The sequence below is a fragment of the Anomaloglossus baeobatrachus genome, chromosome 8 (genome assembly GCF_048569485.1).
Source record: "Anomaloglossus baeobatrachus isolate aAnoBae1 chromosome 8, aAnoBae1.hap1, whole genome shotgun sequence".
Taxonomy (NCBI): Eukaryota; Metazoa; Chordata; class Amphibia; order Anura; family Aromobatidae; genus Anomaloglossus; species Anomaloglossus baeobatrachus.
Genome location: NC_134360.1, coordinates 194,604,557 through 194,622,424, shown reverse-complemented (window position 1 = coordinate 194,622,424; position 17,868 = coordinate 194,604,557). Strand labels below are relative to the sequence as shown.

At 41.2% G+C, this 17,868-nt stretch overlaps 1 protein-coding gene across 1 annotated transcript in view; it reads right to left on the bottom strand.

Annotated features, from left to right (window-relative positions):
- Positions 1–7,226: 7,226 nt before the first annotated feature.
- Positions 7,227–17,868, bottom strand: part of LOC142249392 (retinol dehydrogenase 8-like) — a 32,651-nt gene continuing 22,009 nt past the window's right edge. The window contains exons 4-6 of the mRNA XM_075321039.1: positions 15,662–15,755; positions 10,813–10,996; positions 7,227–8,125 (exon numbers count right to left, since the gene is read on the bottom strand). Of these exons, the coding sequence (XP_075177154.1) occupies positions 7,892–8,125; positions 10,813–10,996; positions 15,662–15,755 (512 nt within the window). The 3' untranslated portion in view covers positions 7,227–7,891. The remainder of the gene's footprint in view (positions 8,126–10,812; positions 10,997–15,661; positions 15,756–17,868) is intronic.

Genomic DNA, 17,868 nt, shown 5'->3' with positions numbered 1-17,868 from the left:
AGTTGACACTAGACGTTTACATACACTATCTAAAAAGACACATGAATGTTTTTCTAACTATTTGATATGAACTCAGAATAAACCTTTCCAGTTTTAGGTCACTTAGGATTACCAAAATTATTTATATTTGCCACATGCCAAAATAATGCGAGAGAGAATGTTTTAAGGCATGTTTATTACTTTCTGCAAAGTCAAAAGTGTACATACATTAAGAGTACTATGCCTTTAAACAATATGGGACAGCCCATATGATGATGTCATGTCTTTGGAAGCTTCTGATAGGTTTATTGGTAACATCTGAGTTTATTAGAGACACACCTGTGGATGTATTTTAATGCACACCTGAAACACACTGCTTCTTTGTGTAACATCATGGGAAGCTCAAAATAAAGCAGCCAAGATCTCAGCAAGAGAATTGTGGACTTGCACAACTCTGGTTCATCCTTGGGTGCAATTTCCAGATACCTGAAGATGCCTCGTTCATCTGTACAAACAATTATACGCAAGTACAAAGAGGATGGGAATGTCCAGCCATCATACCGCTCAGGAAGGAAACAGGTTCTGTGTACCAGAGACATACTTTGGTCAGACATGTGCATACCTACCCATGAACAAAAGCAAAAGACCTTGTGAAGATGCTGGCGGAAGCTGTTAAGATTGTGTCTTATCCACAATGAAACGACTACTGCATCAACATGGGCTGAAAGGCCACTGTGTCAGGAAGAAGCCATTACTCCAAGAGAAATATAAAAAGCCGGATTATTGTTTGCAAATGGACATGGGAACAGAGTCCTTAATTTTACCAGACTTGTCCTGTGGTCTGACAAAACTAAAATTGAACTGTTTGGCCATAATGACCGTTGTTACATTTGGATAAAAAAGGGACAAACTTTGAACCCTAAGAACACCTTCCCAACTGTGAAACATTGGGATGGCAGCATCATGTTGTGGGGTTGTTTTGCTGCAGGAGGGACTTGTGCACTTCACAAAATAGATGGCATCATGAAGAAAGAAGATTATGTGGCAATACTGAAGCAACATCTCAAGACATCAGCCATGAACTTAAAGCTTGGATGGAAATGGGTCTTCAAAATGGACAAAGATCCAAAGCATACTGCCAAACTGATTACAAAGTTGCTTATGGATAACAAAGTCAATGTTTTGGAGTGGCCATCACAAAACCCTGATCTCAATCCTATTGAAAAGTTATGGGCAAAGCTAAAAAGGCCAGTGCAAGCAAGGCGACCAACAAACATGGCTCAGTTACACCAGTTCTGTCAGGAGGAATGGAGCCAAATTCCTACCAACTATTGTGAGAAGCTTGTGGAAGGAGAGCCAAAACGTTTCACCCAAGTCATACAGTTTAAAGGCAATGGCACCAAATACTAATGAAATGTATGTAAACTTTTGACTTTGCAGAAAGTAATAAAAATGCCTTAAAACATTCTCTCTCTCATTATTCTGGCATTTGGCAAATATAAATAATTTTGGTTCCTAATTGACCTAAAACGGGGAAGGTTAATTCTGATTTTATGTCAGATAGTGAGAAAAATATGCAGATGTGTCTTTATAGATAGTGTATGTAAACGTGTGGTTTCAGCTATACACATTGCGCTTATACCAACGTGTTCCGGCTCATTTCTTCGGATTTTATTATAAAACATAGTCACATTAGAAGAATCTGTTACCGCTATGTATAGGTCTTTCTTAGTAATTACTGGTGTTCCTTTGCATCTTTTCTTGGAACTCTGCATTGTGACATCTTTTTTTTTAGTCCTAGAGGCGTAGATCTGCTCAACTGACACTAAGTGCTCAGAAGTAAAATATCATAATTAAAAGGATAACTCCGACACACTTTGATGATGCAATAAAGAAAAAACGTCCACTTTAATTTTGGAATCCAATATACATAAAGAGAATGTAAAAATAACCATAACCGACGTTTCAGGTTATATTCTGCCTTTCTCAAGGTTTTTTGTTATCCAAGTACAAAAAGAGATACAAAATACGAGAAATTCCAGGAAATGATAATGATAATACAGTATCAACAATAAAGGAGAAGGAAAAAATGCAATTTGTTGCATCTGAACAGTAAGTGATTTTGACACTGCAATGCATATGTTCATTCTGCACAGCATTTGTTAAGCGCTTTTTTCATGCAGGTTCCTAAATGGACCGGCCTGAAAAATACACTGTGCACATATTACGCTGAATACCGAGTACTGCACGGCTTCCAATCTGCAAGGACCATGGTATGGGGATGTCAGCTGTGGAGTCTGGTGCCTAGAGGATGAATTCTGCTGCACATTATGGTTACTGTTAGAATAAACAGAGGGTGCTGTTAATATTGAGCAGAATTAAGTTCAATCTAATAGTTTATTCAACCCCAGAACAGTCCCACTTTCTTATGTGGGCCCTAGTGTGGATTACGTCGTACCTCCTTGGGTATTATTGGGGTTAATAAAGTGATGAAAGAGGGTGTTTTTTTGTCTTTTATTTCAAATAAAGGATTTTTGGGGTGTTTGTGTTTATTTACTTACAGATTAATGATGCAGGGGGTGTCTCATAGACGCCTGCCATCACTAATCTAGGAATTAGTGACGGCTATGGGCTATTATTAACTACTTATTACCCCGATTGCCGCCGCACCAGGAGAATCGGGAACTGCTTAGTACAGTGCCGGGACCGCCACATCTAATGGATGTGGCAATTCTGGGAGGCTGCTGGCTGATAATTTGTAGGCTGGGGAGAGCCTAATAACCATGGACTTCCCCAGTCTGAGAATACCAGCCCCCAGTTGTAGGGCTTTATCTTGGGTGGGTATCAAAATTGGGGGGGGGGACACCGCACGGCCGCTCCTATGATACCAGCCATTGCTGCTGCAACTACCCATCTCAGCTGCTGCCACATCGATCCATCTTGGCCGAACCTACAATACCAGCTGCTGCTGCTCCTACTATCAGAGACTATTTGTGTAAACACCCATGGCGCCAGCTGCTAGGGCACCGTGATACCTTGGGATTGCCCTTGTCGGCTACCTACCAGTGTGTGTGCCTATCTCCAGTGGCTTTAGTGAATACTCGGTAGTTGTTCAGGTACGCTCCTCCAATTCAGTGATAAGTGTCTTTGACCCAGTGGATCCACTTACCCCTTGCTCACCCCACGAGCATTACAACTCAAACATACAGACACAAGGGATTCAATGAATAAAATACAAGTTATACTGAATCTTTTCTAGCAAGGTTCTACAGCATTCTGCTCAGCTTCTCCTCTATAGCGTGCTGTCCACAGATCGGACCGTACATGTGACAGGTTCCCTTTAACAAGTTGCTACCATGTAGACAGTCTTCTGTGAGTAATGATGTAGATTGCCCATCAATATATAGAACAGTGGTATAATAACTCATCGTGTTCGGACATTAATATATAATCGATCATAAAGAAATGTGTTATCCATCTGTCATTTTGTGAACTATATTCTGTGAGGTGCTCAGCGGTGTCTGGGGAAAATAGCAGCGATCCATTGTCTGTATCTTATCATGTGCAACATTAACATCAGATATTACAGGGATGAATATTAGAAAACAGCAAATTATTTATCTTTTTTTATTTTGTAAATTGAAGGAAAGTCATAATTCAGGTTTATATTATTTATTAATAAAGCACATAAAACATTCTCTGCACACCAACAACGTTCAGCTATGATTTAAGAATTGTAATTCTGCCCCTTTTTTTTTACTTTTCCAATTCATGAACACATGTAGTTTCCTAATATAATACAGCAAATGTTTTTTATGTACTTACAACAACTTACATACAAAACTCTACTTAATAATGATAGAAGCAATAGCATGCTAACATTATCTAATGCATGGAGGACTAGACTATATTAGCCCCTTCTCAAATAAACTAGATGATCCTGGTCCTAAAACATCTGTATTACCACATTTACTGATCTCCTAAACTAACCCCCATTGTCACCATCCTTTCCCTCCAAACAACAGGAGATCACACAGAATAATGGAGATGAGTTGATACCCAAACCTTGTCTGGACCATTGCTATGTAAAGGTCCAGGCCAATTGTCCGTTAATGAACGGTATTTTGTTAGTTTCATGATTTAGGTATGCAAATTAGCTCTCTCTTGGGGCAGATGAAAACTCGCTAATTTACCCCTTCCCCCGTGAGATAAGGCCAATAAGACTCTAAACCAAACTAGTCTCCTTAAAAAGAGGTAGTACCCCCCCAATGATGATTAGGGTAAGAATTTACAGGAGAACCTCGTAGCAGAGTTACCCTTTAGGGTCAGTCACCGCAGCTCCATGCAGCACAAATTGATATAATGTACCTATTGGATTTATATACAAAATTATTATACAGTACATTGAAATACTGTATATTGTACCTAGAGTCTTAAAAATGCTAATACAAATGAATACAAGAACACCACCTCCCACCGCCTCGCAAAGACTCCAGTTTTAGTATGGAGTTTGGGGAGAGGAGGGGAACGTAAAAAAAAATAATAATTAATTCTTGACCCTGGCACCACCCCTTTTGAGCCCCCACCCTAGGCACCGGACCTCCGGAGCCTAGTTGTAAATACGACCCTGTACCTAGCATTAGGGAATCGGCAATAAAACAAATATTTAACAGTGTGTCAGCAAAATACATCACATATTACTATAATACACATATACCAACATAGATTAGAGGGAAACTGTTAGCTGATTCCTGTTAGCCGAAACCATGGATGAATCCAAGACCAGCTTCACTATTTCATATATTATTTCTCTTTTTAATATGCTGATGTTTATGCCGTTACTTATTCCAGCTCCACTATTGCAGATGGGTGTTTCATAGTGAAGGCCTAAGAAAATACAAAGTAAAATACTAACCAGTGCACAAGCTACTAGGATGAATAGTTGCATAGGTTTCTCCCTGGCTGTTCTCTCCACCCTGTTTTTTTTTAAGGCTATGTTCACACACGTATATAAAAAAGAAATCGTCAGTGTTTCATTCAGAAAACTTGCACGATTTCACAATCTAAATTATAGTCCTGATTGTGGCGATGTCACTGAGAAGAGGAGCAGAACGGCACTGGATACCGGAGAGCGCGGCGGTAGGCGAGTATATTAATGCACTAACAGTACGTTACATGCATATACACACACATTTAATTAAGAATTTAAATTTATCCGTAAAAATGAGATCTGATGGTTTGTTTTTTTTCACACCAAAACATTTGAATGGGGTGAGTCTCATCGAACACACAGAACAAACTAGTGAATGTTGAATTTTTTTTCACATATAGATTTGGGCCGTGAAAAATATCGCTCATGTGATCAGTACCATTGAATACCATTATTCCGAGTGTAGTCAGTTTTTCCATGGATTGCACTTGGAGAGAAAATACGGTTGTGTGAACTTGGCCTAACTGTTCAGGTTCTCCCTGGACATGGCAGTCGTATTGTCCCCGGTTGACCTTTTGATGTATTTTCTCTGAAATGTTGGTGTTTTTGTTTTCCAAGCACGATTTTTGTCTCTGTTATAGTCTATGCGGCTGTTCACATATCTGTGTATGTTTGTAGAACAAGTGGTCCACACCATAAGGCCCCTTTCACACGTCAGTGATTCTGGTACGTTTGTGCTTTTTTTTAAACGTACCAGAATCACTGACATACGCAGACCCATTATAATGAATGGGTCTGCTCAGACATCAGTGATTTTTCACTGCACGTGTCTCCGTGGAGCGTACCCGCGTGTGCGTGATTGCTGCATGGAGACATGTCCATTTTTTTCTGGCATCACTGATGTTCCACGGACCACGCAGTGGTGTGATCCGTGAAACACGTGCCAGAAAAAAACGTGCTTTTAAAATAAAAAGCATTTTAACTCACCCGGCGTCCAGCGATGTCCTCTGCAGCCCGTTCTGCCGGCTGCTTCTAAGCCGGCTGATTACTGTCGCGCATATTCATTATGCGCAACACAGCCGACCCGGAAGCAGCTGCTGCGGGGGTCACCGCCGGCCGGATGCTGCGTCGTGGGAGCGATCAGCACCATGGACAGCGGGAGCGCGCACAGGTGAGTGAATCTCTAAGTGCAATCACGGGCCACGGAGAACGGAGCCCGGATTGCACTTAGACAACCCACGTGTGCCGAGATTCACGGCACACGCAGGGACATGTGCGTGTTTTACACGCCAGTGAAAAACGTCTGTGTTTTTCACTGACGTGTGAAACGGGCCTTACATTGAGACATGTTTGATTATAATGCGAGTCATCAATCGAATCCGCCAATGTTGACCTGTGAATCTGTGAATAAAATGGACAGCACTCGAATGCCATACAGGTGTTGTCAGATTTTCATGTTTCATATGAGAAATAAAAAAAAAAAACTTCTCGTACACAAGACAAAATTATGAAACTTTGATGGTAAAAATCTGACACTGACATTTTTTTCCGTACAAGAAAAATCGTTGAAGTCTGTGTGTGCCCGTAAAACATATACGGCTGCAATAACAGAAGTGGTCTCAGATTCATTCTACCAATGTCAATGAGATGAGTGATTACCTATACAACATAAAAAAGAGCCTGTATATAGGTGATATAGCATGAGCAGGAAATCCTATAATATTAAATATCTATCTACATCCTGTAATAAAAAAATGAAATGTTGCAAATATTTCACAATTCATATGGCAAGAAAATGTTTACATTACGAAACACAAAAAAATAGTCGTTAAATGGTAAACAATGGGGAGGAATGAACTACTTAGAAAGCCCTAAGGGTATGTGCACGCAATGTCTTTTTCTGAAATCCACCTGCAAAGGTGCCCCATAAAATGAACATAGTGCATAGCAATGTAACAATGGACATAGTGCATATGTTCTGTGTCACTTCATTTAACCACTTCAGGGTTCAGAAACTGAAGGGGTTAAAGAAGTAGAATTTTTATTCATTGGCGGCTTCCGTGTGAAAGCCATTAGTAACGGAGTACGAACAATGGCAAATCCACCAGCAAACAACAGGAAGTGAGCACAGCGGCTGTGCTCACTTCCTGTTGCAATGGCATGAACGATGGCAAAGCAGAAAACAATCAACAGGAAGTGAGCGTAGCGGCTAGGCTCACTTTGTGTTGCAATGGCATGAATGATGGCAAAGCCGCCAGCAATCAACAGGAAGTGAGCGCAGCGGCTATGCTGACTTTCTGTTGATTAATTCATTTGATTTGAAGGTGGGGAGACAGAAGGTGGCATCGGTTGAACGCGGGGCTTCAGTGACGTCATAATCCCTCGTGATCCATGGCACTGCGATCCTGGACACCACTGGAAGGGTGTCAGTACAGGAGGTGAGTATAGTCTTTATTTTTCCGGGGGAAAACATAGAATCAAAAAGGGTTGTCCTAATAGTGGACCACGCCTTTAATACAAAAATTACAATATGATGTAAAGTGTTAGTTCCCAGGAACACAATGATGGGTCACACATCTGGATATGATTATTAGCTGATCTGGACAACACATAGATGTCCTGAGATTTGATACTGGCAAGGCTACAAGGCATAAACCAATACCATATGCCATTTGGACTGTGCCAAGAACAGTAAAAGCCAAAAGGGAAATAATAATAATAGTGAATTTTTCCCTTCCAAGAATGTCTCCCATCACCATTGCCCACGTATCCAATGCAACGTGCCTGCTCTACCGACATAACCTGGTTCTACTACTATAGATCTTGTGACATGACAATAGGAATAATAATAGGAAAATTTGGAAAGATCCTTTAACCAATAACAGCTTCAGTCTCCAGCTGCCCTGGTTAAACCTAATAAAAAATGCATAGAAAGTGATCAAGATATTTAGTTTAAATGCAAATATTGGCTCTTAGAAGTAATTATGATTGCGGTTTCCCAAGTTCAAAGCTCTTTTTACTCCGCCATCTCAGCAGTTTGATGAAATTAAGGCTGGCATTGAAGATTTTGTCATGCTGAAAGACCATTTTGTAGAAGGTATCAATGGGTAGGTCACCGTTAGGATCGGCATATTTAAGGGTTGTCATTGGGGTATAAAGATTGTTTGTCTGATGTCGAAATGGCGGATTTTCTGCCAAAATTATCTTCATTGTATGCTGTGGATGAAAGAACATATGGACTAAGTTATAGTATTGTTTTATAGCTTTAGAAAATGTATAAAGTAACAAGTGTGCCCAAGGACACTTAAACAGAACTTGCCATAATCTTTTATATAACATTTATGAAAAGGCACAGTGTAAAAAACATATATGCAACCTGCTATGAGCAATATACAAATTATGTGCAACTAATCATCTGGGTGGCCCAATTGTTGAATAGTCACACTGCAAAGGCAATAATCACTTCCATTAAGGCATGACTGATATGCTAAGATGGGCTAACATTACCAAAATAGCTCCTGAAATCCTTCTCCTGGTCATGCATAGCAAGGGCAGCTGTACTTGCCTTGGCTTCACTTGTACTGCACATGCGCTGTAATACAAAGTGCAGTAGCACTACTCTCTCTCCATGCACATATCTACCGTGTTTCCCCGAAAATAAGCCCTACCCCAAAAATAAGCCCTAGCAGGAATTTTCACCCTTTTCAGAATAAGGCTTAAATATAAGCCCTCCCCTGAATATAAGACCTAGTTGCAGTTCAATAATGAAGTGTCCATGCAGAAAAAAGTTAAAGAATACAGCAGGACACTTCATTATAGAAAGCAGACACCCCCAAAAGATAGAAGACAGACCCCATAATCATACTCGCTGGACTTCAAACGGGATGCTATGGAATGCGAGGAGCTGCAGTGGAACCCAAGGAACTGCTGTGGAACGCACACACACACATCCAGTGATACCATACTACTCTGGGTATTTGGAACCCAGTGGAAAGCATGGAGGACTTGCAGTGCAGTGGAATGCATCGATGCATTCCACCGCAGGTCCTCTTGTTCCATAGTGCTGTCAGCTAGAAACCGTACGGTATCACCAGATGTTTGTGTGTATGATGTTCCTGCAATCTGATGTGTGTGTGTGTGTGAGTGCCAGCAGGAAGTTAGGGTGGACCGCTGTGAAGCACACAAGTAACTGCTGAGATCACCCGCTGTGAATCGCAGGAGGACCTGGGTAACGCAGATGTCCAGGGTCTAAAACGTATGATTCTCCTGGGGGGGGTGTCTCCCTTTTTTGGGGTTGGTTAACCAGAATTAAGCCCTACCCAGAATATAAGCCCTAGCGCATTTTTTTAGGACAAAAAATAATATAAGATAGTGTCTTATTTTCGAGGAAACATGGTAGTGCGCAGATAGATTATATACTCAGTTATATAGCACCACCATATTAAGCAGCATTTTACAGACATCAGGTTGATCTCCCGTTTCAGGAAAGTGGGGCCCAAACTCTGTAAAACACCTAAAATAAACTCCGCAGGCATTCATCATCCCGGTGTCCAGCAGTGGCTCCCTGCTCCAGCTCCATTCCAGTGTTTTGACGGCAGTGGTGACTTAAGGTCTACATTGCGTGACACCGCTCTATCCAGTAACTGCTGTGGATGAGCACTGAGCTCAGTGACTGGCTAGAATGGTGACACGCACCGTTGAACGGATGTCACAGCTGCATCCAAAACACTCGGACTGGAGCTGTAGCAAGGAGCCGGTGCTGGATCCAGGGAGGGGGACCAACTAATTAATATATTGTAGGTATTTTACAAAGTTTAGTGACTAATTTCCTGAAAGTGGACAACTCCTTTAAGCTGGCCAAACCCCTTTTAGATATTTCATGAGGAAGCAGTGACTGGGCTTATAATTGGACCATGTATAGTGAGCCATTAAGCTATTCCATTGACCAAAAGTCAAAACACATTCAGGTTGTATAAACTAGGACATATGGCATTACCGCATGTAAACAGTTCTTACTAGAGATGGTGTTAATTGATTTTCAGGACCACGGGTACATCACTAATTTGTGGCCAACGGATGATAGCCGTGCAGATTGCCTCCTAATTTCTAGCCCTGGTGGCTCTCTCTTTGGTTAGGTGGCTTAGGCTACTATCACACATCAGGTTTTTTCCATCAGGCACAATCCGGAAAAAAACGGGTAAAACGGATCCGGTACCGCATCCGTTTTATCCCCATAGATTTGCATTGTTACCGGATTGTTGGTGATGGCTTTGCGTTGCATCAGTTTTTTTCCGGACGCGTCAAAATTAATTAAAGCGGCGGCCGGAGGCAACGTATCTTGCAACGTTTTTTTGTCCGGCAAAAAAAAGGCGTGTTTTACATTGGAAGCCTATGGACGCTGGATTCGGCGCGATGCGGCAAAAATCGGATGCAGCTGCCGGATCCGTTTTTGTAAACTGCGCATGCTCCAATGTTTTGAAAAAACGGATCCAGCAAAAAAAAAACAACGGACAAAACGGATGCAAAAACGGATGCAAAACGCATCCACCGGATCAGTTTTTTTACGCATCCGGCATAATGGATCCGTTTAAAAACGGATCCGGTGGATACGGTTTTTACAGTTTTTGCCGGATCCGTTGGATCAGGAAAAAAAAGGATTGTGCCTGAATGCAGAAAACTGATGTGTGAAAGTAGCCTTACTGTAATGTGATCATTGCTGCATGACACACATCTGATATCGCACCAGATTTGGTAATCAATAGAGAAGCCTCAAAAGCCGGGATGTAGGAGGTGATCCTCATGGCTCCAGTCAATCAGTCCCAGATGACTGACAAGACCAGGTCCTTTAAATTTATTCACACCATTTCTAATATATGCCATTACCACAGGAGTAAAACTGTTACCTCTGCCACATCCTCAGCTGTCTGTCCCAAGCTTTGGAAGATTGATTTATAGTTTTTAAGATAGACATTGGTAAACATGTCAGCCGTCTCCTTGTCTGCTGCAGAAAGGTCCATCTTCGTTCCATCTTCAAATACTTTCCTTTCAAACTCTGTGATCACTGGTCCGGGCTCAATAAGACTCAACCTGTAACATACAATCTTGATTATTATTTAGATCTATAACATTCACATAAATGATCTTCTGAAGAATATTGTATAGGTTCTTATATGTAAAAAAAAATCATCCTGACGTCTGCACCAGATGGAGAAGAAAAGAAAGCGAAAGGCTCCAATCAGAGAAGACCTGTATGGCAGGTAAATGTTTGTTTGTGCTGAGTCTAAGCAATACAATGGTTCATTTATAATAATCAGCATGATTATGGCTGATAACAATTCCCAGCATCTCCTTACCATTGATAGGGACATTCTGGGAGATATAGGTTCATGCAATACAAATGTATATGGTGAAGGGTGACCTAACATTGCAGTTGAACTCTGTACTAAGCTTGTTGATGTTTTTATGTACTGATGGTGGTTTTGGTAATGTATTAATCTATTGAAGATGGTTCTGGGACTGTATTCATGTACTGTTAATGGTTATAGTGGTCTATTAATGAAGTTATAGTCATGTTGCTGAATTCATGTAGTGCTCATGTTGTAGGTTATGTATTCATGTACTTATGGTGGTTCTGGTAATGTATTTCTGTATTGATTTTGTTCTGATTTTGGTCCTGGTATTGTATTCATGTACTAATGGTAGTGCTATTTATGTATTTATATACTGATTGTGGTTCTGGTGCTTTATTTATATAGTGTTGATAGTTCTTGTAATCTATTAATAGACTGATAGTGGTTCTCATAATGTAATCCTGTACTGGCTTTGGTTCTGTATTCATTAAATGTTGGTTCTGATGCTGTATTCATATACTAATGATGGTTCTGGTGCTGCATTCATGTACTGATATTGGTTATGATGCTATAAAAATTGAACAATCTTTAACTTGTCTCACTCCAAAGACATTCTGATAAGGAATTTAGATTGTGAACCCCAATGGGGACAGTGATGATGTTTGTGAAGCGCTGTTGAAATGTATGGTGCAATATAGGTGGATAAAATACATAAATCTAAATTATGTGATACTTGTCTACATTAATAATGTAGTGTGCCATCCGACAAGTTAACGATTATTTCTGTATTCATGGCAAAAGTGTTAGATTTTTGTATATGGTATGGGGAGGAGAAAGGTGGGAGCCCTACCATGGTGTACAGGGTAATCTGTGTAGAGTCTATGTAGATGTATTCTACATCTCTGTGGATTCTGTAACGCTATTAAATAGTTAAAAGGTATCACAGTGTTTTATTTATGGTGTTACATAGGACTGCAAGGAGCAACTAGCACATTACCACATTACCTGCAAGAAACTGTGCTTTTAACTTTGGTTGCCATTACTTTTATTTTATGGTGAGGGAGTATAACTGTGTGGGGTCTGCAGAAATGGGTGTGATATTAAAAGGGACATGAGTTTCCTTGTGCAGACAGGGAACCTGTTGTTGAACATTTGAATCCCAGCCTTGGTCACAATTTTTTTATATGTTACACCCAGTTGTCAATGTATTTTTTCATTTGCAGGAGAAATATCAGGAATGGCACAGCTTAAAGATCTAAAGAAGTATGCGCTAGAATTATTGGCTATAGGGAATACAAATATGTCCTAGAGGTGTGAGATCTTTCTAAGGGCTACTTTGCACATTGCGACATCGCTACTGCAATATTGTCGAGGTCAAATCGAAAGTGACGCACATCCGGCGCCGGTAACGACGTCACAACGTGTAAAGCCAAGATGCGCCAATAAACGATCGCAAAAGCGTCATAAATCAGTGATCTGTGTAGTGTCAGACATTTTCATAATGTCGCACCAATAGGAGATACGATGTTGTTCCTCGTTCCTGCGGCAGCACACATCGCTGTGTGTGAAGCCGCAGGAGCAAGGAACATCTCCTTACCCGCCTCCACCGGCTATGCGGAAGGAAGGAGGTGGGCGGGATGTTTACGTCCCGCTCATCTCCGCCCCTCCACTTCTATTGGACGCCTGCCATGTGACGTCAGAGCAGGTAAGTGCGTGTGAAGTTGCCGTAGCGATAATGTTCGCTACAGCAGCTATCACAAGATATCACATGTGCGACGGGGGCGGGGACTATCGCGCTCGGCATCGCTAGCATCGGCTAGCTATGTCGCAGCGTGCAAAGTACCCCTAAGGCTATGTGCGCACGTTGCGTACTAGCCCTGCAGAAATTTCTACAGCGATCTCAAGAGCACACGTGCGCTTCAAATCGCTGCAGAAAATGTCCGTAGAGAAAAAAAAAAAAAGCCGATTCCATGCGCTCTGCCTGCAGCCATAGACAGAGCAGGAGCTGCCGGCAAAGCGCACGGAAGAAGTGACATGTCACTTCTTAGAACGCAGCGCTTCGGGCAGCAGCCGAAGCGCTGCGCTCTAAGACGCCACATGCGCACGGCCCCTGCACAATCTCCATAGACTGTGCAGGGGACGCAGGACGCATGCAGTTACGCTGCGCTACAAAGCGCAGCGTAACTGCATGTATTTACGCAACGTGCGCACATAGCCTAAGTCTGCAGCTGTGTGACGACAGACTGGGGATTTAAAGCTCTTTATCACAAAAACGTAACAAAATGCTTCAACTGTGATAATTTTAAAAGAGAAGCTGTCACATTGAATAACGCTATAAACTTGCAGATATGGGGATCATCTGCAGGTTAGTTATGTCAAAAAAGAGCCCAGCCGCCATACTGAATGTATGTTACTTGGGAGAAAATGAACTTTATTCTTCCAAGCAGCTGCCGACTTTCAGTTATGCAGGCTACAGTCACCTTTCAGTACATAGTGACCACTGGCTGTAAGCACACCCCGGCACTTGGATTAAGCCTTTTTTTTACATGAGTTTTTATCGCTTTTTTTACTCTTTTGGTCATGTTTTAAATAAATCTGCTTTGTTTTTGATTCTTCCTCGTATTTGGCTTTGACAAAACGTTAGTCAATTTGAATAGTGATACAGTAAAGTAAGGATTATATTAGGTTTTTGCTGAATTTCCAAAGGGGAAACGTACAAAAAACGCACTTTTGTTTTTTACCTGTAGATTTTCCGCACTTAATCTAAGTCTATGGGGAAAATCTGCATATACAGTGGAACCTTGGATTACGAGCATAATTGGTTCCGGGAGTGTGCTCTTAAACCAAGTTACTCTTATATCAAAGCACATTGAAATAATTGAAACACAGACAATTAGTTCCACAACCCAAAGATATTTAGTGTATTTATACAAACTTATTCCAAGAATACAAAATAATGTACTGTATTCCTATAAACGTATTACAGTACACTAATACAAAATACTATACTGTACAGTAAAAAACATATAAAGCAAATTAAACTGCACTTCAGCTTACAATAGAATTGTTGGTGTGTGAGAGATACAGTATAAGTGATGTGCTGCACTGGTTAGCAGAAAGAAAGTACAATACTGTATCCACAAATGCAAGTTGATAGACATGTTATATAGTATATATTGCACTGTACAATGGTATACTGTATAGAGTACATATGTAGAGAAAGTTACCTTCAGAGCGGGTCACAGCGCGGTGAAAGGATTGAACCGGAAGTGTGCATGGTGAGTATTTGCTCTTCTTGCAAAGTTTTGCTCTTAAACCAAGTTACATTTTTTTAGCAAGCTTTGCTTGTCTTGCAAAACGCTCTCAAACAGAGTTACTCTTAAACCAAGGTTCCACTGTAAAACTCTTTGTACCCGGAAGAGAAATTGACATATTGTGGAACTGAATCACGCACTGCAGGTCATGTTAGGGTACGACCGCACTTTGCGTTCACCTACATGCAGTTCAAAACGCACCTTTTTGCCTTAATTGATTTGACCAAAGTTGCCTTTTCCAGAAATTTAGCGCTGAAAACGCATGCGTATTTTCCGCGTTTTACATGCGTTTTCAGCGCCTTTTGCCTGCTTTTTCACTTGCGTTTTGATGGATGCATTTTGAAGAAGAAGACACAGTCAAATAAAGTTGCATTAGTCAAAATAAATGAAAAAAAGATAATAATGTAATTTTCAATGAAATTATAGCGGTTAAACACAATTTTATGGTAAAATAGGTATATTTTACTAATTTAAATCATTTAAATTGTCGGGTTTTGTGTGTGTGTAAAGGAACATTATAATCCTTTAATTTTATGGTTGAAAAGCATGCGCTTTTGGTCTCCAAAACGCTATGGAAAAGCAGGTAAAACGCAGGAATTTGGATTTTGGGTGCATTTTGCCATTTCTCATTGACTCCAATGTTAGCAAAACTGACCGAAAATGGCAAAAACAATTGACATGTTGCTTCTTTGAACGCATGTTTTTTGCCACAAAATATGTAAATTTTAACTAGCGTTTAGAAACGCAAAGTGCGGTCGGGAAAACTACTTTTGCGATTGGTTTTAATGGAAAATGGAAACGCATGCATTTTGGCATGAAAAAGGTGCTTCTGTAAACGCAACCAAAAAGCAATGGAAACGCAGTTGGAAACGCAAAGTGCGGTCGTAGCCTTACTCTGAGTAAGTAAGAAGTGAAGTGGGCAGGAGATTTCTATAAATCCCATCCACTTTACTGGAATTCTAAACGCTGCTGCGTTTTTGATGCAACGATAATACGCAGCGAAAAGCGCTCATCGTGGGCACACGGCCTTAAATTGCAATCTGTAAAGGAAACATTACAATAGAATGAGACCAGATAATATTACTCACTGGAGCTTGAACTTCAAGGCCTGTATTGCCAGACTTTCACAGAACCCTTCAACGGCAAACTTAGAGGCAGCATACACGTCATTAAACAAAATACCTGCGAGAAAACAAAAATGTCAAAAATAGGTAACACAGAAACAAGTGAGATGGAAAAGATTCTACCATAGACTATTATCATATCATGATTAGTGATGAGCGGACTCACAGATAAGCGGGACCAGTGGGTCTGTGTTATCCGTTTTTTAAAATCTGCTGCCGGGTCAGATTCCAGTCCCCATAAAAGTCTATAGGGACCAGAATCCAGCGATCCAAAATGTTGGTAGAAGGGATAGGGGGATAGGAGCGCGCACGTTGTACTTACCGAGGCCTCAGGTCGGCTGTACACTGCTCTCGCAGAGGCACATTCACTTCCATTTACCTTCATTGCATATGCATATGGACTTTTACAGTCTGAGTCCACCCATCACTAATCATAATGTAGAGGGAAGTAAAATTATCCATTTCTAAAAGGGAGAGTTTTATGCAATTTCTAAAATAAAATAACCCCTTAATATTGTTATAATCTTAATCCAACTCTACATGCCAGGAATTGGTTCATGATCTGAGCCCGCACCATACCCTGTAGATGCCACCTGTGTTACACAGCCGACATTTACCTGTAACAGTAGCAGACATAGCTAGCTTATAGCCTTCCATTTTGGCCCCACCTGTGTGCAATTACTGGGTGCCGTTGGGCTTCATAAGGATTGTAAGTTTGGTTATATACTTTAGTAAAGTAGTATGACAATATTCCATAAGTAAAAATGGCAGATTTGGCACATGCGTATTAAACATTTTAAAATTGTTCCTTTACATTTTCAAAATAAAATTAAAAAAAAAAATCTCCATATACAATAACTAGAGAAGAGCCGACTGGTGGAAGTTCGGTTCGGCGGGTTCAGCTGGACTCTTGATAAAGTTTGGTTTGGGACCTTGACTTGACCTGAACTCCAATGGAAGTCACTAATTGGGGACTTCGGGTTTCCACCATAAACAGATCACTTCCGGGGTTGGTTGGGTGTAATTTTTCCTGTTTTTTTTTTTTTGTTTGTTTTGTTTTTTTTCGGGGTTGCACGCTACATCTGATCACACTGTTGTTACCCCCAGTGTGAACTGATCAAACACTGCAAGCGGCTGCACTGGGCTGAGCACCAAGTGTACCCGAGCACAATGATACTTGCCGAGTGGTGTTCATACGTAAAGCGTCCGAACTCTAAACTCGAACATAGAGACACAAAACAATCTATACGTGTCTGTGTGCGTATATAATGTATATTTCTTTTTTTATACAACTCTCAGAATGTTTTTCCTTACTAAGGCCCATTTCACACGTCAGTGAAAAACACAGACGTTCTTCACTGACGTGTAAAACATGCACATGTCCCTCCGTGTGCCGTGATTCACGGCACACGTGGGTTGTCTAAGTGCAATCCGGGCTCCCTTCTCCATGGTCCGTGATTGCACTTAGAGATTAACTCACCTGTGCCCGCTCCCGCTCTCCGTGGTGCTGAATCCTCCCGCAGTGCAGCATCCGGCCGGCACTGACCTCCGCTGCAGCTGCTTCCGGGTCGGCTGTGTCGTGCATTCATGAATATGCACAACAGAAATGAGCCGGCTCAGAAGCAGCAGGGAGAACAGGCTGCAGAGAGCACGGCTGAAGCCGGGTGAGTAAAAATCATTTTTATTTTATATGCACGTGTTTTTCTGACACGTGTTCAACGGATCACACCACTGCGTGGTCCGTGGGACATCAGTGATGCCAGAAAAAAATGGACATGTCTCCGTGCGGCAATCACTGACACGCGGGTACGCCGCACGGAGACACGTGCCGTGAAAAATCACTGATGTGTGAGCAGACCCATTAATTATAATGGGTCTGCGTATGTCAGTGATTCTGGTACGTTTAAAAAAAAGCACAAACGTCCCAGAATCACTGACGTGTGAAAGGGGCCTTAAAAAACTAAAAGTTTGGTATTGCTGTAATCACACTGACTATGAGTCCTCTGTGCAGGGAGTGTTAATAAGCATTTCCAAACTCAATAGCCCAATAAATACACCATACCTCATCAATTCATGAGTCTTTATTAATGACAGATTAATAAGCAAATAGTATTAATAAGCAAATGGGATCACCATATTCACTGTGTATGGTGCTGTGTTTATTACATGTG